This window comes from Asterias rubens, chromosome 7, assembly GCF_902459465.1.
Source record: "Asterias rubens chromosome 7, eAstRub1.3, whole genome shotgun sequence".
Lineage (NCBI taxonomy): Eukaryota > Metazoa > Echinodermata > Asteroidea > Forcipulatida > Asteriidae > Asterias > Asterias rubens.
The window spans coordinates 4,017,501-4,043,821 of record NC_047068.1 but is presented as its reverse complement, the minus strand read 5'-3'; the positions used below and the strand labels follow the sequence as shown (position 1 = coordinate 4,043,821).

The window sequence follows — 26,321 nt, the reverse complement described above, 5'->3', positions numbered from 1 at the left end:
ATCACTGAATTTTGCTGTTTTCAGAGGGATAAAACCTCTGAAATAAAATAAACAAGTACCAACAAAGAACTTTGGGGTTGCTTTTTTTTCAAAATTTACAAAATGATAAACCACCTTTTATTCAAAACGAAATTGTGACTTTTTCTTTCAAACCATTTCATAATTGACCAGAGGTCCCCCTACAGGTGGCAAACCCTTTACACTGATTCGTTTTTGTGTCTTTCCTGAAGAAAAACAAAATGGTGAACCTAAATATTTTGGGAGTTATATTCTTCAAAAGAAACCATATGCAATAAATCACCTAATAAATTTCATCTATTGTGCATCTTTTTTTTCATAAACCAATTTTAAAAATTCAGAGTAATATAAATGTTGAAACCTCTGCAAGAAAAAATATAAACAGAATGTTTTGATGGTTCTAGCAGGGGCAACTAAACAACAATAATGTACAAACATTTCTGTATGTAAACATCAAGATATAAACCTAAACAATTTGGACAATTCCTAAGACATGTAAGATAAAACTCCAGTGTTTCACTCACCAGTGGTCCTAGGTCTTTCCGGTCGACGACCTCCTGACGACCTTCAACATTCTTGTGAGAGTTGAGACGCAGGTATGAATGATAGACCACACCATGTAATGCAGCTGTAATGAGAAGGAAGACAATAAGTGACTTTTTATTCGGAAAAATTTTTACGTCGTCGCCACCAACTTCCGGCCCCTTTTTTTTTTTTTTTTTTTTTTCCCACCTGAGGAGGTTTTCAATCGATTGGGCTAGGATGAAAAAGTGGTTTTTATAGGGGATCGGTTAAAAAAAAAAAAAAAAAGTAAAAGCCTATAAAATTTATGTAAAAAAACACCCCGTGATTTTTCTACAGGTCCCGTTTCTCCCTTCTCTCCTCGATCCTGCCTTCTCTCTCATCCAGTCTCCATGTATCTCTATCTGGTGTCTATGCTGGAAGAAATGGATAGTTAGTAATCATTGAAATAATGTAATGCAGTACCGGGAGTCGAACCTGTAAAGCAGAGTTAACAAGTTATTATACATTCAATAGTCCATAGCCTAACCCACCGGGCTACGAGGCGTTGATACCAAATTTAGTTGTCTGTCCTAGATGTGTTTGCCATTACCTGGGTCAATAAAGGTCATAATGAACATGTAATTTTAATGAATATTAAAATAAGCTGTGATTGTCCAGTGCTTTGCATAAGTTGAATATTCATACCGTCCTGAATGACGAACTCCTTCACACATCAGTCACGTGAAAGGTTATTTTGGATTGTTCCACTAGTATGAGTCCCGAGGGGAGTTCCACAGAGGACGCACGTAATCACCAAGAGTAATTGTTTAGAAAGTCTCCCAATTGTTCTTTTGGGCTATATAAGGAAGCTCTTGAAGTCTTGAAGTCATCTTGTCATGCTTTCTAAGTTGAACCATGAATACCTTTTGGAATGCTGAGAGATTGTTTGAGACTGTTGCCACGCCGGATGCTGCAATTGCGTTCTGCAAAGAACGTGGACTAATTGCCGACGCCCCCGATTGCCGGTACTGCCACCACCTGTTGACAAGGTTCGTCTTGCCGACGGGTTCTCGTGGCGGTGCACACATCGGGGGTGCCGGAAGCGGTCTCGCAATTGCAGCATCCGTCATGGCAGCTGGTTTAGCCACAGCAAGATGTCACTGAAAAAAATCCTCAAGCTCACCTACTACTGGGCGGCACGAGCGACATCCTCTGCGGCAATTAGAGAAACATCAGTCCACGAAGGTGAACAAACCAGTAGTAAAACTGTCGTGGACTGGTTCACTTTTTGCCGCGAGGTCTGTCTTCGTGTCGTCGAGGAACGGTGCAACAAGGGGATTGGTGGGCCGGGCATGACGGTCGAAATCGACGAGTCATAATTCGGTCGCCGGAAATACAACCGAGGTCGTTTGGTCGGGGGTAAGTGGGTGTTAGGCGGCATTTGCCGTGAGACAAAGGAAATTTTCCTGATTGAGGTGCCAAAGCGGGATTCAACGACCCTTATTCCTTTAATTAAGGAATATGTGGCCGCTGGATCCACAATCATATCGGACTGTTGGAAAGCGTATGATTGCCTCAGTCAGGAAAATTTTACTCATCTTACGGTAAATCACTCCTTAAATTTCGTTGATCCCACCACTGGCGCTCATACTCAAAATATTGAGTGGCAGATCAAGAGGAGTCTGCCGAGCACCCACGCTACCAGCTCTACCGACGGCTTCGGTTTCCGGTTGGCCGAATACATGTGGCGCCGTCAGAATGCCCTGGTCGACCACTTCGACCAAATCCTCAGTGACATCTTGCTGTTGTATAAACCACCAAAACGTTTTTGAATTGGACCGTCCCCGACAACTCTCACGACTACCCTAATTTAAGGCACTGCTCCGCAGAAACGCCAGACAAATAAATCCAAAGATAGAATCATAGTTAACCAACCAACACATTACCGTTTATTAATTAAAATAACTTCCAAGAAAAACGTCCCATACAAATATTCGATTAATAATGCAACATGATCCCTTACCTAAAACATACTCAAAAGCAACTGGTGACCCCAAGTTCAAATAAGGCAAAATGTCCATATCATCCAACTGCAATTTAAAGGGATTATTATACATTACATGGATGTTGGACTTCATTTCCCCTTATTTTTGCTGGGTGGCTAAAATAAGAGATGACTCAATACCCCCGCCGTACAGGCCCGTAGACTAGTTCAACCTGCTTATTATGCAAGGACGGTCAGTGTATTGAAACCATAACAGCCTATTATTCTTATAACATTACATTACCTTCATAAACGCACGTGGTTATTTTGTGGTTTGTTCGAATTTCCCTCCGTCCTCCCTCCCTCCCCTCCTCCCTTCCCAAAATAATTTCAGTGTACCCATTTCGAAAATGAATCAGTCCTAGCGATTTTTTCCTCTGCGCATGGACGCTGACCGACTGATTGGAGCGTTGAACAACAACACTCACACACACAAACAGCATAAACATGGCGGAGTTCGATGTCACTGGGAGTCAAAAACGGCCCAATTTTGACCTTTGTTTACAAACCGTTACGTTATTTTTCTCTCTTTTTTTTCTGGATGTATATATGCGGTAACCCTTCTTCTCAGGTAAGAAAAAAATTCAGTGGTTTTGGAGTTAATTAACGGCAGATAAATTGGTGGCGACGTCTGGAATATTACCCTTTCATTCATTCAAAAAATGCTGTCTGTGCTATTAATTGGTAGTGATATAAAATATGCGGTCATCGCTGAGTGATACAAAGAAAAAAAAATCACTGATAATATTATTATTAATAAAAACAACTTTACACAAGTGTTACATTTTGTTGAAAATCTGTGAAAGGAATGTAATTTTTATATCCTAAAAAAAAAAGGAAAAGATTCCGTATGGCGCTACCACTTTTTCATTCGAAATAAAATAATACAGTATCTAATTTACCTGATTGATTATCCCTTTTTGTAAAAATGAGTGAAAAAGTGGTGGCGCCATACGGAAAGTTATCCAAAAAAAATAGTCAATATTTTTTGTCAACTACAAATTATCAGTCACAGGTCATTTACATCATCAGACTCAAAGTCATTGAGCTGAATTTGCATTAATGTGTTTAATATTCAAAGTCTGAGTGTTGCGATCATGCATCAGCCTCCTCCCCCACCGCCTCCTTGACCACGTCCCGACCCCGCCTACCCTTTTATAAATAACGCACAAGTCAAGGGGGTTATCACACACAACTTTACAAGCTCCGGTTTCCACAATAAATATATATATTCCAAACTTACTTTTTGCATTTACTTTGTCAGCACATGTCTTGCACTTCACAACTACCGTATCTTTTTCAGGAAACGGTAAAATGGAGCAAAATGCGGGCAAAATTCTCTCGAAGAAGCAAGTCACTCCTCTCCGTCCATGTTTTTGAGAAATTCTGATACCGCATGCGTTTCTGAATGGGACACACGTGATTTATCAAGCTCGACTTTATCTATACGTTCAGCGTTGAATTTGGTTTAGGGTATCTGACGAAGTATTTAAATAGGAATCGCGCCCTCTGTCGGCAGATTGTAGAGTCTCCCGCGTAAAGTTAATGAGCCTGCATTAGATGGTTAATATTGATGCACTTGCTGGATGATTTTGATTAATTCTGGTTAAAAATACCACTCTATGAAAATACCAAGCGCAACAGGATAAAAAAATGAAATAAACAATATCCCCAAATACGAACCACACCACGAGAAATCCCAAAAACAAAAGTTGTCACTCACAAAGATGCAAAAAAAACAAAGAAATAATATTATTATATGAGTTTGTTTAACCATGATAATGCTGGAAAATTGCCCCTCGCTATGTTTATGTTGAAATAATATGTTTATGTTGAAGTTGTCTTACCATGTGTGTCCTCAAATGCATTTTGTTATTTTTAACCACTCGGGTAATTTTACATAACAATAAAAAACAGTTATTTTAGTAAGTTGCTGCTGGGGGATTAGCGAATTGTTTTTGGTTTGAAGTTTCTAATTCTAGATTCGCTTGCAATTCTTTTAACTGGCATTCGGCGAGAGCAGACAAGTGAAGGAGACCGTTGCAAATACGCCTAAAATAAAGCAGTAACGTTTTGTCACAAACTTCCATCCTGCCTGCGCCTCTTGAATTTCACCGACTCATGATTGTGTGTAGCAAATTTTCAGGCAGTCGACACTATTGGTACATACTCAAAATAATTATTAACATAAAACCTTACCTGGTAACGAGTAATGGGGAGCTGTTGATAGTTTAAAACATTGTGAGAAACGGCTCCCCTCTGACGACGTAGTTTTCAAGAAAGAAGTAATTTTCCACAAAGTAGATTTCGAGACCTCGGATTTAAAGATATTGAGTTCTTGAAATCAAGCATCTGAAAGCACACAACTTCGTGTGACAGGGGTGTTTTTTCTGTCATTATTATCTCGCAACTTCGATGACCGATTGAGTTCAAATTTTCACAGGTTTGTTATTATGTATGCATAATGTTGAGATACACCCAAGTGAGCAGACTGGTCTTTGACAATCACCAATAGTGTCCACTGCCTTTAACAGCCAAAGCAACAAACGTATTACCTTTCTCCAGACATAAAACTTTTCTCAAGAAAAATCCGCACTTACCATGTGTTTTTTGCAGTTTAACAAGTAGGTTTTATGATTATAATTATTTTGAGTATAATTACCAAACTGCTATAAGAAGAAATACCAGTCACAAATAATTGTAATTTGCCTGATCAAGAAAGGTTTTATGACGAAAATTATTTGGAGTAATTACCAATGGTGTCCACTGCCTTAAAGGCAGTGGACACTATTGGTAATTACTCAAAATAGTTATAAGCATAAAAACTTTCTTGAATACAAGTAATGGGGAGAGGTTGATAGTATAAAACATTGTGAGAAACAGCACCCTTTGAAGTGACGTAGTTTTCGAGAAAGAAGTAATTTTCGACGAATTTATTTCGAGACCTCAGATTTAGAATTTGAGGTCTCGAAATCAAGCATCTGAAAGCACACAACTTCGTGTGACAAGGGCATTTTTTCGTTCATTATTATCTCGCAACTCGGCTGACCAATTGAGTTAAAACTAATACAGGTTTGTTATTTTATGCATAATATGCAGATACACCAGGTGAGAAGACTGGTCTTTGACATTTTTTACCAAACTAGTGTCCAGTGTCTTTAAATAACAGGTTGGTGACTTTAATACTTCTTTTGTGCCTTGTTGTGTTCCAAAGGTCATGGCTGACTCAACAATGCATCCCGTTGTAATTACCTGGCTTGTAATAAATCCAAAGATTGAAAACCGGTGAACAAGGGCAGTGCATGTGAATTAGTCTCGATTCGAGGCGTTCATTTTGTTGGCGTAGTCGCCGATATCGCAACACGATTTTACTGGATAAGAGATATCTCTCACACACACATCTGGTTTCTTTCACTCCAGAGTTGTGTGTGCACCCACTTAATAAGCTCACACAGCATACAGTGAAAAATGCGACAGTCAAAAAAAGACGAAAATAATAGATTTCGAAGTCTCAAAGTTTGTACAGTATAAAGAACATTATTCATTGACACTTGAACTTTAATCCTCTGCTCAATTTTATAAAGGGAGTCCTTGGCCCCCGTAGGGTTCCTCCAAGCATCAATCTTGAAAAGTATATCCCTACACCTCTCAGCAAATAGGACCATTTTTAGGGCAAGTCAACGGGTCACAATGGGAGACTTTGGGACGCTAGGTGGCAGCAGACTTTTCAGGTAAATTCCAGGTTACGTAGTTCTGAGCATGCGCACATTACCGAAAACAATGGATTTTACCTGGTAAGTCATACTTTGTTTTTGCTCAAAGAAATTTAAGGGGTGGGGCCCAGGGGCTAAGCACCGGTGGGGGTCCAGGGGGTGAAGCCCACGGGAGCTATGAGCTTTTGGAGTTTTTGTGCCGAAAAAATCAAGCCTCCGTGTGCCTAAATACAAAGTTCAAGAAACACTAAGCATTTTTAATCAATATCAGTCATCTAATTTTACTGGAAAACTTATGTACAATATTGTGCGACTCCAAGAAAGTTTTAATCACACATCTCTTGAGTCTATCAGTGAGATGCTTCTCCCTCTTGTTGACAATAAACTGAATTTACGCTGACATTGTCGATAAGTGTTTTTGTTATCTGAAATTGCGAGCGTGAAGCATGACGCCATTACCGGGGCCCGCTTTAGGGCCCTGGGAAAACTTTATGTCATAGATGCTCTCAGGTGCAATCTAAGGCCTTCTCAGAGACATTTAGTGGACCCTTTAACTTTATCTGAAATGACTTAAAGTAATACGAATAATGCAGTAAAAGTTTATCCACAAAATAGTGTTGGGGCCTTGTGATAATTCTGGTACAAAATTTAAATGAAAAGGGAACATTCCTCTCGCCTTTTTAAAATTTTAATTTACCCGGGGGGGAGGGGTGGGCACGTGCCCCCTTGGCCCTACCCCCTGGATCCTCGCCTGGAATTACTCTATGTGATATTCCTTTTTGTAAACATAAGCAAAAAAGTGGTGGCAGAACACGGAAAGGTTTCCAAGACCACTAGTGCCTAGCAATAGTATGCCTTCACCATCAGCAGTCAAAATACTGTACAATAGCTATCACTGGTACATATATAGGCACTCTAGGTAGTACGGAAACCAGTCATCTCACCCCCTGACAAAGTGGCCCCCACAAAGTTGTCCCCTGCAAAGTTGCCCCCAGCAAGCTCGCCCCCTCCAGGTACAAACTTGCCCCCTAACAATGATGCCCCCAACAAAGTCGCCCCGGTCAGAGTAGCCCCCTGACAAGGTTTATTTCGTGTTTTGATAGTTAAAAGACAACATAACTTATGAAATATCTTTCTGGGCGCAACATAATACACCAAATCTGGACGATATGACGATATTATTATCAACACGATACAATATATTGTAACAGAATTTTTTTTTTTTAAGACGATATTTTCCAGGATTGTTGTACATGTTCATTTTTTTAAAAACCCCTTCGGGTTTTTTCCCAAGGAATTCTAACAAGCTCACAGGCAAATCATACTTAAAACATGAAGCCGTTAAACTTTGAGTTTTTTCTGACTTCAAATTTTTAATTTTGGCTCAACCCATATACTTTGTATATATTGTTACAGATGGGCTTCACATCTGGTTCACAAAGTATGCTAGCTTTGGCACCCTTGTAGGACGTACATGCTCGGTTGCATTCCCCACATGGATATTTAGGAGGGCGGGGGCCAGGGTTGGACTCCACATCACCTGCTTGAAGGATTGACTTGCAGGTAAATGAAATGACGCTGCCAATATACAACAACGAGATGATAGCAAGAACAATCCATAAGGATGACCCGGGGAGACAAGGATGATGAAGATGGCATGAACTTCTAGTTGAAGTTGACATAATCGTTTGAGTTGATCACATCTGTTATGGGTAGTACTAGTAGTAATGTGTGAGGGGCTGTTTTTAACCAAGAGTACAATTATCTGTTCGAAAATTATCCTTAAGAAATCATATACAGCAATCCTGTAACTCCGACTGTAGTGTGTAGAAGGAACGCTAGGACGCCCTCTGTTGGCAACACTAATTAATCATACAGATCGTCGACTTACATGACTCCATGATCGATAAAAGAGGAAAAATATCCAACACTGGATGAACCAATCCTATTGATAACAACACCAGTTGAACCGGAGGCGTTACTTTACTGGAATACGAAGAGATTACAGAAGAATTACAACCGGAGATTGGATCGAAAAGAAGAATAAATTTCCGCACTGAAAACACTGACTGAACCATTCGAGTCGGACGCATGCGCAACCTTCATTCGATAGCTGTCGAAAGCTGTCGAGAATTGTGGTGAGCGTTCACCAATAATTGGCCAAGCCAGCGGTAGCGGCGATCATACTTTGTTGTAAAACCAGAAATAATCGGGGCGGGACTACGCAATCTGAAATTGTTTGGATTACAAACAAGTTCGGGAGATCAGACAAAAACAGGTTGAAATGTAACCCTATTAAACTGTCAGTCTATGGTATATATATTTCTACCTCCATGAGTATACCAAGTGCTGTTTTTAGGCTTCCATCTTGCGCGCGGGAAATACTCGATATATCGAGTATACTCGATATTAAATTTTCGATATATCGGTTATGGGAAAAAACCGACATCGACGGACGTTAGGTGAAGGTGCTGAAGAATTGCACGTAAGTAGTAGACAAAATAATATTTGTGATGTTCTAAAACAAAACAGTGAGTTGATGGGGTTAAGAGGATTTTCTAGAAGAGGAATTGTACTTTTAAAGCTGTGTTTTAATTGAGCAAGGACAATAATAAAATCATGTGATTGTGAGTGTTGCCTCATTGCCATTTCGCGTGGGACTCGTCGTGCTGTCGTCGTACGTACATGTAGAAAGTCCCATTGACCAGTTATGATATATGTATGTGTCATGTGGGACTGTCCACACGACTTCCACACTATATCAACGGCTCCTTTTGGAACCCAAAGATAACTTTTTGGACTGTGACTTGGAGGGTACAAAAAGCCAACATTTTCCCCTTTATTTTGTTTTGTATAAAACTGAATCTCTACTGAATGTGATAGATAGTGATAAATGTGCTTACCAGGCAAACGGTATAAAAAATAGTTATTTTTTAAGAAATTACTCGGTCGTATTTTTGTTAAACTTATAAAATGCCTTTCTCACCATTTGCTTGAAATGTCAGTCCCTGTTACAAACATAATCTGGAATAAAGTTGCTCCCCAGTTATTGCTAGTTTTATATGGCAGTGGACACTATGTAGTTGCGATAACGTAACCCTCCTCCCGACGGGCCTGTGCGGCCGTCGGGAGGAGGGTTACATAATCGCAACCAACTATAATTGGTAATTACTCAAAATAATTATTATCATTAAACCTCTTTTGATTACGAGTGTGGCCATATTTCTCTGTGTTTTATCCTTTCTAACTCCTGCTGTTTTAGCTGGTCTCTTTTGCTGTATTATTGGTAATTACTCAAAATAATTATAAGCACAAAACCTTACTTGGTAACAAGTAATGGGGCGAGGTTGATAGTATAGATAAAACATTGTGAGAAACTGCTCCCTCTGAAGTGACGTAGTTTTAGAGAAAGAAGTAATTTTCCACGAATTGATTTCGAGACAACAGATTTAGAATTTGAGGTCTCGAAATCAAGCATCTGAAAGCGCACAACTCTGTGTGACAAAGGTGTTTAATTTTTCTTTCATTTTTATCTCCCAACTTTGATAACCGATTGAGTTCAATTGTTCAAAGGTTTGTTATTTAATGCATACGTTGAGATACACCAAGTGACAAGACTGGTCTTTGACATTTACCAAGTGTCCACTGTATTTAAAGTCCCATTGGTCATGACTTCATAACCATAGTAAGCCCTTCCTCCATGGTAAGCCTGGGCGATTCGGACTAGTGTTGTAGTCGCAGTTTTACCTCAGAATCAAACCTAATTGGTTAAATATGGAGTCATGGAAATAGCTTGGACCCCTTCTTCTATCAAGATGACATCACTGGGTGCGTTCGTTTAGCTTCCCTGGGTTGACCTTGGTCTTCCCCTGTACGTTCAAATTGACATCATTCCAGGGGCTCACCCGGATCAGCCCCCAATGCTCTGCTTGTGGAGTTGGTCACTTGGGGGTGACCCGAGGTGCATGCCGTCTGCACCACGAGAGGGCAAGTGTTATCGCTCGATTAGGTCTTGTCAGGGGCCCAACCGAGTGAGCATCGCGAGGTCGACCCAGGGAAACTTATCGAACGCACCCATAGTTAACTATGCCTGGGGCATAGCATTCGACTGTGCCCACCCTGAATGGTTCAAATACGTGTGTACGACTAGCGTTGTGTGTCACGGCGAGAACTGTGACCTTTCTTTGCAGACTACCTTTCACCCTAGTCAGGGAATAAAGATTAGAAGAATCTTTATTTGTAATAGGCCTTTGACTGCTTAATAATTGAGGCACATGTTATAAATTGTAGGCCCTCGGAGATGTAAAAACCATGACGCCCTCAGCTTGGCTGCGGGCATAGTCATGGTTTCCCTGAGAGCATAGTCATGGTTTTGACAGCACAGAGGGCCTATAATTACTGTGCCCCTCATAGCAGTCAATATTTATATTGATTGCTTAGTCAAGTCGTGACTACCATTTTTTCAACTACATAGTGCATCTTTAATCTTGTACAATCTGGTCCAGTAGAAATTTGGATGAACAAGCCGTGTGTAGTCTTTAGGATTATCCCCTCAAATTTGAGCCCTGATAATATAAAAATCAATTATAAGTTGAAAACTTGAGAGTTTACCAAGCCATTGAGCAGTTGTTATTATATAATCAGCAAGGCCAGGCAGCTTGTGCTTTACCTCTGGGGAAATGTTTGAGAGATGATTATGTAATTGTTTACTACAGTACATGTAAACCATAATGTAATGCTGATGTTTATTTGCCTGCCTTTCTTTGTTCATTGCAGATCTTGTGGACAGCTCTGTGTGCATTTCTTTATGTCAATAAACTCTGCACTTGTGTTGGAGCACAGTTGGTCTTTTCTCAATGCTATGTCTATGGTTTGGAGTTGCTTTGGAAGATCACTGATTTGGAATTCACTGAACCATCATCAGAGGGGAAAGACTACACAGCATTTTGAATAAAGACCAAGTTTGATTTGGAAGGTATGTATTCATATTTAATGGTGGGCAATGAAATTTTTTTTTTAAGTCCACGAAGGCGAGCAGATTAATGGGGCCATATTGCTGAAGTGTTGTGTTTCTTAGGTAGACCTCCTACCTACATATAGTGCAGCTCGTGGAAGACTAATTGTAATACTAGGCACATTCTGTGGCTTCCAGCAGAGTTTTCCGCAATTGAAAGGCGAAACCATAGAGTTATCCGAGCAGAAGGAGAGGTTTCTCTCTCTCTTTCCACCTTTGATGTTGTTTTTCACCACTCTAATTCTGACATGACATTTTAGGCACTAGGTTCTCACAGACAGGCTGTTCATCTGAGTGGGGTGGGATAATAAAGACCCTCCTGACCATTCAACCCCATGTTCTTAACACCCAAGAAGTAAAGAAGAAGTTTGTCCCTCTTTCCACCTTTGATGTTGTTTCTAACCACTCCAATTCTGACACAATTTTACGGGCTATTTTAGGCACAAGGTAATCACAGACAAACTATTCATCTGAGTGGGGATAAACTGTGGATAATAAAGCACCTCCAAATCATTCAAACCCTTGTTCTCAACATCCAACAAGAAGCAAAGAACAAGTTTCTCTCTTTTTCCACCTTTGATGTTGTTTTTAATCACTCCAATTCTGACATGATTTTACAGGCCATTTTAGACACTAGGTAATCACAGACTGACTGTTCATCCATCTGAGTAAGGATAAGCTCCAGACCATTCAATCCCATGTTCTTAACACCCAAGAAGAAGTAAAGAACAAGTTTCTCCCTCTTCCCATGTTTGACCATGGATGAACAGGAAGAATGTTATGACATAGTCTCTTTTGTGTCCAACCTTGTGTTGTTAAACCTGCCCCTTCCCTATATCCCCTTTGTCTTCTCCTTCATTGTCCGTCCCTTGCTTTGCTGTTTACTTTCTACCCCTCTTTCATTTCTACCCCTCTTTCCATTATTTGGTTATACTTGACTGCTTCTGATACAACCTGCTTCTGATACATCAGTATGCATGTTGACGTGTGTTGTGTTGTCAATATCGTTCCAGAAAGACTCCACTAGGATAAACAAATCAGGCCATGAACTACTGTTTGAATATTGGTCCTCTTGGTTGGTAAGCAACTTGCTCGGCTGTGTCACTTTTCTCAAAAATATAACCAGATATTATGTGCAGAAAAAGTACTTATTATGTGTAAGACAGGTGGTGTTTCTCTTTATTGGGCTAACAAAGAGAAAGACTTTTTTGAAGCTACAGATGTCTATTATAGTTGTTAATTTGTATCAACTTATTTTATTTCCTCAGAGGAACATCAGTAAAAACATAGCAGTCACCTACAGCAAGAGTCAGTGGTTACATCAACAAGATGATTGGTGGGTCCATCAAGCAGGGACTGATGGAGCGACTGATCACACTCTTTGCTGTTACCGTAATACAGTCATCCAACCGGTATCATGCAGTCAGTTGTAAGTTTTCTTTAGGGAAAATATTCTTGCTCTTTATTTTTTTATTTTAGGCCCCCAAAAGAGGAAGAAGAGAAGAGAAACTACAGATGAAGTGTTTGTCCAGGAACACCTGAGCATTAAAGTTACATATACGAAAATAAAATAATAATAGAATATTGAAGTCTTATATACTTTAAACATTTCGATTTTGGCTGTGCTCCACGGTCATAATGGGTTGATGTGGCTGGCATGCCTGCTTCTCGAACACGATGTAGCCGCATCCTTTGCAATTCAGCTCTAAGCTGCGAGTAAGGATGATTAGCCCTCCAAATTATTATTATTATTGTTGTTGAACGGCACATATTTTGTACGGCCTCTCATTTTTAAACACAGCCCATATCAATTACAACACAACACACAGGACCAACGGCTTTGCGTCCCATTCGAATGACGAAGCAATGGTTAAGTGTCTTGCTTAAGGGATGTGACGTCATTTGACATTTGATGGAGTCTTTAGAACGGGATGTTAAATTTGTTGAATTTGCCGTGCGCGAGGAAGACGTCGTTGCACCAAGTCCAGGCTGTGTTCCAGGCCCCAAACCAAGTCGGGCAAGGGCCTTCCCTTTAGGTCATGCTTTAATAGTGGACCTTGTCTTCCAGGCAGGCTCGTGGGGGACAGAGCAAATTACGCATCCCAGCTTGAATACATACAAAGTTTCAGCTTGAGCACATATTTTTTCCTGTAATTATAATAATAATAATACAGACATTTATATTGCGCAGTGATCTATATAAATAACACCTTGATGATTGACATGTAGTGTTTATAACAGAACTTTACAAAGAGATACAGATATATATGTGGACAGTTTTATATTTAAATTTTCCGTCCTTTCCAATTTAGGTTTAGAGGCCAGACTGGTGGTAACTAATGATGGGCCAACAATTCTCGGTTCAAACACAACATTTAGAGCAACTCTCAGCTTCTTGGGCCAGAAAGATGAACGACTGCCCACTCTACACCAGGAAAAGATGTTATATGATTATTCCTGGGAGCAGACAATCTGCGGGATGGTACAAACCGTTCACATGAAGCAAAACCTAACGTGTAACTACACACAAGTCTACTCTTGTCCAGAAGACGAAGGGCGACACTCGCTGAAAGTTACTGTCAGAGTTTGGGAATTAATTGGGTATCGTCGCATTGCAGTAAACACATCAGAGTTTGTAATAACAGGTAAGAGCTTTTCTATAGCCCTATTCGCACTGGGCTTAGTTTGGGAAAACCATGGGCAAACTAACTGAGCCAATAGGTAACTTACCAATTTTAAGTCCAGTGCGAACCGCCTGGGTAACTTTCCCGACCGGCTAATAACTTAACCATGCCTCTTGGGTAGTTTTACCAAGCAAAATGTGCCTAGAAAGATTGACCAGGGGGCCGATTTCTCATAGAGCTAAGATTGATTTTAAAAATGTAAATAAATTGCAGTTGCTAAGTGCTGGTGGCACAAAATAAATTTTTCACAAATCCCTTAAGCCATTTGAAAAAAAATAGTTTGAACAATTATCCACAGATCATTTGACACATGAATTTCTCACTATTTAGTGAATTTATCAATTGGACCCATTAATGGGTTTATCTTTAACTTCATCTCACTATTTATCATAAATGCCAAACAGTGGAATAAAAGAAAAGCACTGTAATGCTCAGCTCATGGTATCAATGGTAAACAGTGTAGCTTATAGCGAACTCTCCATGTTTAAAGGAACACGTTGCCTTGGATTGGTCTACCTTGTCCATGAAAAGCATTTGAAACTGTTTGTTGTGAAATAGATATGGTTAGAAAGAAATTTTAAAACTAGAATATAATTAATCCACACAAACATGCCTCGAGTTGCATGGTTTTCCTTTTACTTTGCAAACTAACGTGGTCGGCCATTTTATGGAGTCAAAAACTTGACTCCACGAAAGGGTGTGCCGCGTTAGTTCACGACGTACAAGAGAAACCATGCAATTTTGAGGCATATTTGTGTGGAACATTATATTCTACTTTTAAAACATCTTTCTAACCATTATGCATTTTATAACAAACGGTTTCAAACGCTTTTCATAGACAGATTCGTCCGATCTGAGGCAAGGTGTTCCTTTAATCATGTTTGTGATTATGATCAGTAATGTACACATATTCACAATGTATCTGACTACTGCTGGAATTTGTCCTTCCTTGTTCATACATGTATTATAGTGTAAAATACACTGCACTGCACAATAGAACTTGTGTCTCCTGGTACCCTTGAACTGAAACCCTTTTATCTATAAAAAAGAAATCCATGTATGGTGACTCATTGTGATCAACCACCAAAATTGTGGTTTTTTTTAGTTGTTTATTTTTTATTAATACATCCAACAGTAAAATGTTAGTGCAAATAACCTGCGATGAAAAGTAAACAAAAAGAAATGTTAAGTTTTTGATGTGGGAGAGAGGGTGAGAACAGAAATGTCAAGTTTTTGAGGTGGGAGAGAGGGTGAGAAAAGAAATGTCAAGTTTTTGATGTGGGAGAGAGGGTGAGAAAAGAAATGTCAAGTTTTTGATGTGGGAGAGAGGGTGAGAAAAGAAATGTCAAGTTTTTGATGTGGGAGAGATAGTGAGAAAAGAAATGTTAAGTTTTTGATGTGGGAGAGAGGGTGAGAAAAGAAATGTTAAGTGTTTGATGTGGGAGGAAAATTCCAATGGGGGGGGGACCACACAAGGTAGGGACTGAAAAACCCATTGCACATGCAAGGCTCCATTCTGAGGTGGGATTCGGACCAGGATCCATGAGAGGTTAAAGGCAGGGAAAGAAACCATTGCTGAGCCAGCTTGATCACCTACTAATATACTTGCCTGTGCTTTTGAAAACTAAATACATGTAAAGAGACATGTTTTCACGAAGAACTTTTCGAACAAAAAGTAAACAACAGTCGCTTGGCTGGAACATTTTTTTATCAAGTAAGAAACCATGAAGGAAAAGACTTTGCAAATTGTAAGTAATTTTAACCCACGTTCAACCCAGAATTTGTTTTGTGGTGCAGGCTGGTACTGAATGCAATCACAAAGGAAGTTTACATTGCCTGTGGGTTCAAAATTTCAAAATTTGGTTTTTATGAATTTCTCTTTATTATTGATAACAAGCTAAGGTTTTTAATGCAAAGTTTGACCTTGTAGAAATAGCTGATTTAAAAAGGGGATCACACGCCAAATCCAGTTTTGTGATGAATTCATTTGACAACTGATACAGCCTATCAGTGGGGTAGAGAGTGTTCAAATGGTATAACATTTCAATTTATTTGATACCCTTTTAAAGTGACACTTGAAACATGAAACACCATTGTATGTTAACAACATAACATATTCCATACTGCATGGAGTCTAATTGTTAGTCGAAACGTAAAATTTTATTCTGTTTTGATTGACTCATAGAAAATCAGTGAACTGAAAACGCATCTGTACAACATTTGTTACATACAATGTACCAATACTTTGATGTTACTAAAATGTCATAGAGAACGTTATTGTTCACATCATTTTAATGTGAAATAACAATATTTTTGTACGCGCTGTGATTAAGTTTTCTAAGTAGAGCATATTTAAAATGCTGTTTATTATAATTATTACAATGTTAAGAGAATCATATCTTAGTTTCCACTGTTTCACAAGATAAAAACTGTATTTATTGAAAAGTGTGTACATTGCATGGAGACCCTCTTGAATTACAAACATGTATACATGTAAATTGAAACTAAAACCACACTTCCTCCATTGTAGTTGTACATTGCCCAATGGAGAACCTACGTCATACAGTTTTTCCTTATCAGAACTGATTCAGGCCAAATACAGATTAATTCTAACCACACTGACCGCATTTCACCTTGTGACGGAAAATGCATGTTGCCAAAATACATCCTCACTTTTAAAGGGTGGCTGCAGTGGTTTTTTTTATAATTTAAACGATTAAACATGACTTTTTAAAGCCATTATACACTTTCGGTAAACAGTATTGTCCAAGTCCCACACTTTGTGTATCACAACTTATACATAAAATAACAAACCTGTGAAAATTTAGGCTCAATCGGTCATCGGAGTCTAGAGAAAATAACGGAAAAGCCCAGTCTTGTTTCCGCGCGTTTCGCGGTGCCATGACATGTGTTTCAAATAAATCCGTAATTCTCGCTTACGAGAATTGATATTGTTTTAATGTTTTCTCAAAAAGTAAAGCATTTCATGAAACAATATTTCAAGAGAAGTCTTTTACCATTACCTTCTGTAAACCCTGTAAATTATTTGTAAATCTGTGATATTTGTTTTTGATTTTTTTCTGTACTGAAAGTGTATAATGGCTTTAAACCTGAAATATTTGTTTATATTTTTTGTTAAATGCGCAAGTATTTTAAAAATGGTTTTCAAGAGATTAGGGGAACCCAGCCCGCCCTTAGAAGGGAGCCTTCATTTGCATAAACGTGACGTCATGTTGGTAACCCGAGCCATCTGGCCCCCTGGCTGTGTGCATATAGAGACGTGTGCACTGTGTGGCCTGGTACCTAGTTAGGCCTAGTTAGGGACCAAACTCTTTTTGCCTACGATATGTTTGAATTCCCGACGTGATGTCGATGGTAGGGGGGAGGGCGGTAAAAGGGGGGGGGGGGCATGACTTATTCGCTAATTCCGCAAGTGAGATATGTCGGGGGGAAAAAAAAACATTTTGTTGATGTTCAATACATATATTAGAAATAAATGACAGCAAAATTAACTGTTTTATTTTAATTCACTGCAGCATCCCTTTAAAAAAATGAGAATGACTTCCTATTGTTTGACCTGCCAAATCTTTCTTGATACTTCTTTACTACATCTAAAAACTCCTTGGTAATATACTGACTTCCTATTGTTTGACCTGCCAAATCTTTCTTGATGCTTCTTTACTACAACTAAAAACTCCTTGGTTGGATACTGCTCTAGAATTGCAAAGGTCATGAGTTTGAATCTCACCCAAGTAATATGTAATGTATGCCTCTGATTTTTTTCACAGAACTTGGGTTAGAGGAATATATCTATATCTACTGAAGCTCCACTGAGTTTCTGCATTTCTATGTTTTCTTCTTTGTAGCCTTTGACCTAGAGTGGCTTTTAGCCTTGGTTTCCGCGAAATTGCATAAAATAAGAAACATGTTTTAAAGTACTGAGTAGGCCTACACAGTGCTAAACACACATCGGTGTATATGGGTAAAAACAAATATTTATATTCTTCATCCCGATGCAAATTTAAAACCTATTAAACTAAAAACTCTTTTGTTTTCGTTTTACAGAAACAATCAATGCCAATCTTAGCATATCACCAGGAGCATTCTGCAATTCATCCAGCGGTAAAGAATCCTGTACCTTGGTAGCAACCAACCAGTCTGTTGACATGAACGTCAACATTTATGACCCAAGTGACTATTTTAAAGGAGCAGTCTTGATGTATGACTGGGTGTTTGGTGACGGGTATACACAAGTAGGTCTGGATGAGGTGAGTAACAGGCCTGGAATTTCATCTCTGAATGGGCAAGACCATTTTCATTTTACAAAGGGCACTTCCATCGGTCTATGATAAACTTTTGAAGGGGCACCAAGGCCAATACCAGGGGCAACAGAGGACATGGCCTCCATAAGCCTTTTCGAGGTATGGTGGCCACTAAAGGAGTGTACTGTTTGGTTTGGTTGTATTGACCCAATTCACCTGACGTCATCATCACAATAATCTGAATAATCTTAGATGCGCCATTTTGGTGGGCAAAGTCACTATGCGTTATTCAGTGAAGTCCGCATTTTAGGCGACGCGGCATTTACATGTAAACCAATTGACCACCAAAATGGTGAGCATGGCACAGTCGCCGCATGTGACTTGCGCGCCAGGGGTCAAACCAGACAAATTTGGCCAAAACAAATAGTGTTATAGTAATGTGTCCATCATATCTCATAATGGCTTATGGCTGGCCTGCGTCATTGAAGTCCTGGTGTAAATAGGAAAATCAGTGCAAGTGCTGCTGTATGCCTGCGACAACTTTTGTGACTAGTGCAGGAGCCAATTTTTTTTTTAATGTGTTTTTTTCCCGATACGAAACAAAATCTAAGGGTTGTTGAAGGGTAGGCATACCCAGAGATGTGGGGACTTTTAAACACAATGAAACCCATTTCAGCGTTTTTCGTTGTTAAACTGGGTCCCCACTAAGTGATTCTATAGAAAGGGAATAATAGAACAACAATAGAAAAAGTCCCAAAAAATCTGTGTGCAAAAGGGAGGAACTTCTTGTGCAAAGTGTGTTTTTCATTTACAAGGTGGAATGCGGTCAGTATGGTTGGGTGTAATATCTGTGATTGACCTGAATTAGTTCTGATAAGGAAGGAGTTCTTGCCGTAGGTTTCACATTGGGCAATAGGAAGTGTGGTTTCAGTTTCAATTTATACAATTGTAATTAAAGAGGGTCCCCCATGATTATAGCCACTTAAGCACTCTCTTTCCAATAAATACAGTCTTTATCTTATGAAACTGAACTGAGAAAACATATGTGAGTCTTATTTTCTCTCGCTTTAATGGTGTGAAATGCCATTGTGTTTAACACTCCTTCCAGAGTAAATTTTAGATAAATCCAAATGCCATTAACGACGCCTTGTTTCAAGTAATCTGATGATGTTTAATGTTTCAAATATCACTCTCAAAGAGTATCAAGAAATGACATTTTAAACCAATTTAATATAAGGTTTTTATCAAACTAACATTCAGGTAAGTAAATTAGCAGGGAACCAGTCACATGGTACCTTGGCTGGTAACCTTTTTCTGCTTAGCAAAACAGTCCCTGTGGTGGTAGTGGTTTCTAGTAAGTGCTTAACACCATCATAAAGGGTCATCTGCATGCACTATAAGTAGCACTGAACTTCATTTGCTCATCCCTAGCACCTTTGTTGAAGGCAAACGTATCAAGCGTGCTCATTGGTTAATGCTCAGTCCCATCACGCATCACACTCACCAACACACACACTGCACGCATGATGTACTTCCTGCTCAAGAATCTGCCCAACATGATTAGCCCATCCCATCTGTCTTGTATAGACCAGGGCCGCTGGGGTCGAGCGAATGAATTTCATTTTTAAATTTTTTTTATTTATCTGGATTTTGAACCAGATGTTTGTGTAATACTATGTCTTCTCCAGTAGTTTGTGATGCGGACAACATTTCATGTTGCGATTTCAGGGACTACATGTACATGTATGCTGCAAAATTACGCTAAACCAAGACTACACTGAACTTAAAGCTTTTTCCCTTTTTGCAGCCATTGAATTCTCACAAGTACACGAGATATGGGAATTATAGCATAACTGTTAACATTACTGCCATCTTCTACAACAACCGCAAATCTTTATTGGGAGAGACTACTAAAAAGGGAACAGTGACTTACAGAATACAGACGATGGGTAAGTGTTCATGTAATGTGAGATCAACTTCCATCAAAATCTATTACTTGCACAAATGCATAACCGTTGAGTGGCCCATGCAAATGGACCTTTCGAAAACAGAGCCTGAGGAAGTGACATAAATTAAAAATTACAGAGCGGAAATGTTTTACAAGGGTAGTGATGACCTCGCTTGAAAGATTCTTTTTATCAAAAGTAGGATGTCCTTACAATGTGTATGTTGAAGAGAATTGTGGTTTTTATAGCAGCTACCTCATTACTCCACACGAAGATGTGTGCTTTCAGATGCTTGATTTCGAGACCTCAGAATCTAATTCTGAGGTCTGGAAATCAAATTCTACTTCTTTCTCGAAAACTATGTCACTTCAGAGGGAGCTGTTTTGTACAATGTTTTATACTATCAACCTCTCCCCATTACTCTTAACCAAGAAAGGTTTTATGCCAATAATTATTTTGAGTAATTACCAATAGTGTCCACTGCCTTTAAGATATGATGCATTGTGAAATTTAATAATACACTAAATTACATTTATCAAGTTAATTGAGCAACAATGTAAGTTATAATGTTTGTAAATTCAGTTTTCAAATTTGAGATTTATTTTGTTGTGTTTTGTCACACTGTAGATGCAATCAGGAATCTGACAATTCATGGAGCGACTGATGTGGAAGTTGGAACCAAAAACCGCTATGAAATAGTTTGCAATGCTAGGTAGGAATAAATGCTATTGTAATTTGACTACAATACAACATTTTCAACACTAGGTGGCAGCAGACTTACCTATCAGTTTTATCAAACAATCAGTCAAAGGTCAATTGTTGAGCGTCAATAATTTGTTCTGAGGCGCTGAGGCACAGTTGAATGGTTAGTAAAACTGCTGGAACAGGTGAGCTTTAAGGAATGTCTTGAATGAGGCGAGTGAGCTGACATCTCTGATCTGAACAGGAAGCTTATTCAACATTTTTTATGATCTCTCCGCAAAAATCAGAACTAGATTTTTGGAGGTCTCGAAATCAAGCATCTGAAAGCACACACTTCGTGTGACAAGGGTGTGTTTTTCTTTCATTATTATCTCGCAACTTCGACGACCAACTGAGCTCAAATTTTGACATGTTTTTTTTTATGCATATGTTGAGATACACCAAGTGAGAAGACTGGTCTTTCACAATTACCAATAGTATCGAGTGTCTTTAACTCTGCTGCTGACTTTGACAACACCAGAGCTTCGTCTGTTGAACTAAACCACTTGGCCACAAAAAGCTTTGAGGTCTGGCATTTGCACCCCCCAAAAAACCCTAATCAATAATTGTTATAATTATCAATTTATCACTAAAATAAGCGGTTATTGAAATCGGGTGAATGGGTCAATATCATTTCTTTTCTAACAAATTCCTCAATTTCCCTCTCTTTGCAGCCTACCCTTATCTCTGTGTTGGTTCGTGGTGGAAAAATCTCATCCTTATCCACTAACCCTCTCCACTACTCATCCATGTAAACGAGTAGTTCTGACGAATCGAACCAGGCTAGAGGTTTATCCACAGTTTAATGATACAAGGACCTACAGTGTAGGGGTGTATGCACAAAATGCAGTCAGCTTCTCCCAGACCTACAAGAATGTCAAGTCAATCTGTAAGTATGTGTACAAATGTAAAATGAAGGTTCTAAGTAAGTAAGGTTTGCAATGACACCATGTCAAAATCTCCTTTGCGAGTAGTGGTGGCTCTGAGAAGAGCAGGTTGGTTCTGCTCGACGTTTCGGTCAGTGAGCTCCGACCATCTTCTGAAGAATTTTGAGATTTAATTTATGCACGAATCATTTCTCAGATTTCTGAGGGTTGGTTTCCATTCAAGACTGCTGTGGCCAGAAATGCGGTCGGTTAGTACCTGCTGTCACTTCACAGATCGTAATGGATTTGACATTCTTCAAAAACATACTGTGACAGTTTGTTGCTGTTTTCTCAGCAAGTGTGTAAACACTGTATTTACCTTTGCTTCCCAGAATACTGGATACCAGCCAACATACTTTGTCACCTACCATTTGTGACTGGTTTCCTGTATAGTTTTTCTAAGCAGAAAACTTATAAGAACTATTTTCTGCTTAGGCAGAAATGAGGCCATTAGTGCTAATGAAGTTTTTTTTCATTTTAATTGTGTGTGTAATCAGTTAAAGACGATATCTTTTCTGAGCAAATTGCATTTGTCTTGAAGGCATGTCAAGTGTCAAATGAATAACTTGGCTGCGTTATGCACTAATCAATCGTGCAATGATTGCCTGCTATTCTCATGTGAAACCCATGACAGTGATGTTTCAAATTACCCTTAAAGATGGCCAGTTTACTTAGCCTGGGCGACAATTGTCCGAGTCGTGACTATCGATTGCTTAGTCGGGTTACAACTACTGTTTTTCAACTACTCGGTTATCGTGAAGCCACGAGTACTACAACCTACCTACCTAGCTCACGGCCATTTACGACAACATAATTTACTTACGAAACACAATCACACATCGGACACACAATCCTTCAATCCTTTTAGCAAACAATATGCTGCAATGCATCTTTGGAATTAAAAATTAGTAGCGACTATTGTCAAAGTCTTGACTATTTGAGGTGCGACTAGTCGCCCAGGCCTACATTTATCGCAATATTTCAACTTATCTATACTGAAAAATGTAACATATCTTTCTATGTTGATTTTCTACAGCGATGGTTCCCCAGAGAGTAACTGGTCTTACCCTTGGCATCTTGGTTGGTATCGCATTCTGCTTACTCTGTATTGCCGTTTTGACCAGCTACGTCAGGAAACAGGCAAATAAACACGTTGAGGTGGCCAACTTTGACTTCCAGAATTCTGTGCGCCGCAAGCCAAGTACGAGCTTGCTACTGCAGTCTGGATACGAAAGTCGGGAGGACATACCATTTGCCAAAGACACAAACAAAAACCGGATGTTATGATGAACCAAACTGTCTTACCAAAAGGAAGGGTAATGTGTTTTTTAGGAGTTATTGCCAAACTCACGAGGCCAGATGGTCACTTCTAGGTGAGAGCTATATCAAACTGATTTGGGCTATCAACCCAAATCAACTGCCACCATCGGCACATTGCCACTACTCCTGGGGCTGAACCAAGGTTTACCCCCTTATCAGTCAATAAGGATGTAGAAATGGGTATCATCTTATAAAGGAGCCTGGTTGGTAGAGGAGAATGCACTACCTTCCCAACTTTTTGTGAAGCAATCATGGTAAAGTGCCTTGCTCAAGGGCACAAGTGTCAGGACCTGGAATCCAACCAACACTCTGCTGCTGGCAGTACCAGAGTTTGGATCCGGTATTGAACTAGACAGCCTAGCCACGACACGCCTGAGAATGTGGACTGTGTTGAAAGTCTCTTAGCATTACCCTATGATTCTGAGAAACAGGAAAGTATATTGAGCTTAGCCATCAAGGGTGACAAAGGGATTGAGTAGCCCTTTGAATTTCTTTATTTAATAGACCTCATGTGATGCACAAGATGTCACTGGAGAAGAACATATTGTGCAGGTCAATGGAGGTCACTATTTTGTCTACACAGCGCGCGCCGCATGTACATAGGTCCGCATTTTATACTATTTCATCATTGTTTAACCTTATGGCATCGATTAAATGCTTAATGGGGTCACTCACAACTGTCAGCATTTTCATGAGCATACTATAATTCAAACACTTATTTGTATGTCAGAAGCACTTGCGCATTGCTTGCTTTGTTAGTTTCCACTCTGATTCACGTGACAAATTATGTCTATTGCTGGCATGAGACAAATTTGGGGAAAAAATCTGTATTTGAGTTCATTTTAGAAAAGGCAGGCTTAAGATCCCCCCCACTCCAATTTTCAGCGTTTGATTTGTACACTTGTGAAAATGTTGATATTAGTGAGCAACCCTCAAGAAAGGAAGAGGTTCCTACAGTCCTTGATCTTCCCACTTCTCTTGGTCTTGGTGTAAACTTCAAATTATATTTTGGGTATAAGTATTTTACTGATTTTTTTACTTGTCTAAAGAGGACTGTACACTTTCAATAGCTGAAATTAATATTGCAATGTAAGTTTTTGATAGCATTTTCAACAAATGTGCCAAGTGTATCCATAGTATTGCATGGTTTATTCATTGTGTACATAATATACATGTACAGCTGTAAATATTTAAAAAACATGCTCCACCTTGTATGCTTCTTATGTATTACCTTTATATTATTCAGTATTATATGAATAACATTACTATGCATTTCAATTCGAATGACACTAAATTAGATACAGTTGCCTGGGTACGGCCTCTGCAAATCCATGCAGAACTGTTCTTCAATTCTGTGGTTGGTAATTCCTTGTGCAATACACTTTAATACTTTTTTTTTTCGACGATCAATGCAGATGTTTTACTATTTACCAAAATGCAGATTCTGTGCTCAGATTAGTCAAAGACTGCTACGAAGAAGAGTAAAGATACATTCTTCTTTTTGTTTAATAATTAAATATTTATTATTTTTTGTTTGCAAAAATAAGTCAAAGGAAGACTGATTCATCCTGATTTGAACAAACACATTTTCAAGAGCTCCACTTGAACCTTTATTAATAACATTTGTGTAGTTATTGAGATTTGTTTGTTTTGTATTTCACTTAATTTTTGTTAAATTTTTGTTATAAGAATATCAATATTTGTAATTTATTTGTTGTTGTATTCGTTTTTGGTAAAGTCTGTATTTTGTCAAGTGATGAAGACTTCATCAGTAGGTATAATGTACAAATATAACATGGTTTGAGGGTGACTAGTCGATATTAGCTACCCGAGGTATTGGAAGTTGACAAACTTCTTCCAATACCGAGGGGAGCTCATCGACTAGTCACCCGAAAAAAAAACATGTTATATTTGTTGTACTATACTATATACATATTAAGTTACCGGAACATGAGTTTTGAGCAAGAAAAAATGATGACAGTTTATGTATATGGTGGATTACATAAAGTGCTTACACTGCAAGCAACTGTTTTCAGCAAAAACCATTTGTGTAATGTTCATTTAACACCTTAGCTACTCTGATATTCACATACTGCTCTATCTAGAAGAATGCATCTTTGGGTTCTGCCCATATATTGACTTTGATTGACTATTAAATGTACGTTTAATTTTATTTTCTGATGTTTTGATTACTGCACTCATAATGACATAAACACAGGGGTTCATTTTAATGATTGAATGTTTTTTATTTATCAATTTCTGGTTGATAATTTGTTGTTAAATACTGTACTCAATGTGTTCAATATTTGGTAATCTTTTAAGTCACTTGGAAATAGAGTTTTTTTTTCTTTCAAACATAAGAGTATATGCTTACAAACAATAAAACAATTTTTTTAGTAATTGGTTGTCATGATTTATATGTTTAAAAAATATATAAAGTTGTTTGGGGGGCTGACTCCGCCTACCCCTTGTGTGACGTCAATGGAGGCAGACTTTGCCTGCAATGCGTATAGTAAACACACGTGCAAAGTACATTCGTCCAAGTCGTGAGTTGGTACATTTCAAAAAGTGTTTTTCTGCATTCAGCAGCAATACACCTGGTCGGCATTGCCGGAAAAAAAAATAAAAAAATTCTTTTGAAACGTACAAACTCTCGACTTGGTCCGTACATGTACTTTGCAATGGGAGACTTTCTGGGACGATAGAGGGCAGCAGACTTACCGGGTAAATCCATTGTTCTCAGAATTATGCGCATGTTCAGAACTACGTAAACAATGGAAACTTACCCGGTATGTCTGCTGCCACCTAGCGTTGGAAAGTCTCCTATTGTGTTTACTTTGCGCATTACAGGCAAAGTCTGCCTCGATTGACGTCACGAACAGTGCCCTCTGGGGTCGGGGTCTACTCTTAAATTTGTAAATAACATAAGAACTGATTTTTGTAAACCTTAGTTAACTGTTTATTCACATTCCACTCATCAAAACACATATATTAGTGACAAAAGCTTTATTTTGAAAAAATACCACTTCCAGCTGACTTTAATAAAATTAAACTGCGCAGCTTCATTGCAATAGAAGAAAACAAATAATGGGTTTGTCCCCTTAATTTAGTTTGTAACATTAAAAAGGGAGTCAATGTATGGTGAAGAG

The 26,321-nt window shown here is 38.8% G+C and overlaps 1 protein-coding gene across 2 annotated transcripts; it reads left to right on the top strand.

Moving 5' to 3' along the window:
* The first annotated feature begins 7,315 nt into the window (after positions 1 to 7,315).
* On the top strand, positions 7,316 to 25,576 carry LOC117292986 (transmembrane protein 130-like). Of its 2 annotated transcripts, none has more exons than XM_033775177.1 (9): positions 7,316 to 8,417; positions 11,056 to 11,254; positions 12,562 to 12,722; positions 13,606 to 13,938; positions 18,043 to 18,245; positions 20,047 to 20,188; positions 20,813 to 20,897; positions 21,601 to 21,815; positions 22,889 to 25,576. In XM_033775177.1, the coding sequence occupies exons 3-9, from the start codon at positions 12,623 to 12,625 to the stop codon at positions 23,137 to 23,139; spliced, it is 1,329 nt and encodes a 442-aa protein (XP_033631068.1). In that variant the 5' UTR covers positions 7,316 to 8,417; positions 11,056 to 11,254; positions 12,562 to 12,622; the 3' UTR covers positions 23,140 to 25,576. The 2 variants fall into 2 exon arrangements, with proteins under 2 accessions (XP_033631068.1, XP_033631067.1); XM_033775176.1 differs by lacking the exon at positions 7,316 to 8,417 and adding an exon at positions 8,667 to 8,764.
* The last annotated feature ends 745 nt before the right edge of the window (positions 25,577 to 26,321 follow it).

Excerpts from the sequence above, each read along its gene's own strand:
- LOC117292986 (XM_033775177.1), top strand. The coding sequence starts at position 12,623 with ATGATTGGTGGGTCCATCAAGCAGGGACTGATGGAGCGACTGATCACA. Across the intron at positions 18,246-20,046 it reads CACAAGTAGGTCTGGATGAG|CCATTGAATTCTCACAAGTA; the intron begins GTGAGTAACAGG and ends CCCTTTTTGCAG. Across the intron at positions 21,816-22,888 it reads CAAGAATGTCAAGTCAATCT|CGATGGTTCCCCAGAGAGTA; the intron begins GTAAGTATGTGT and ends GATTTTCTACAG.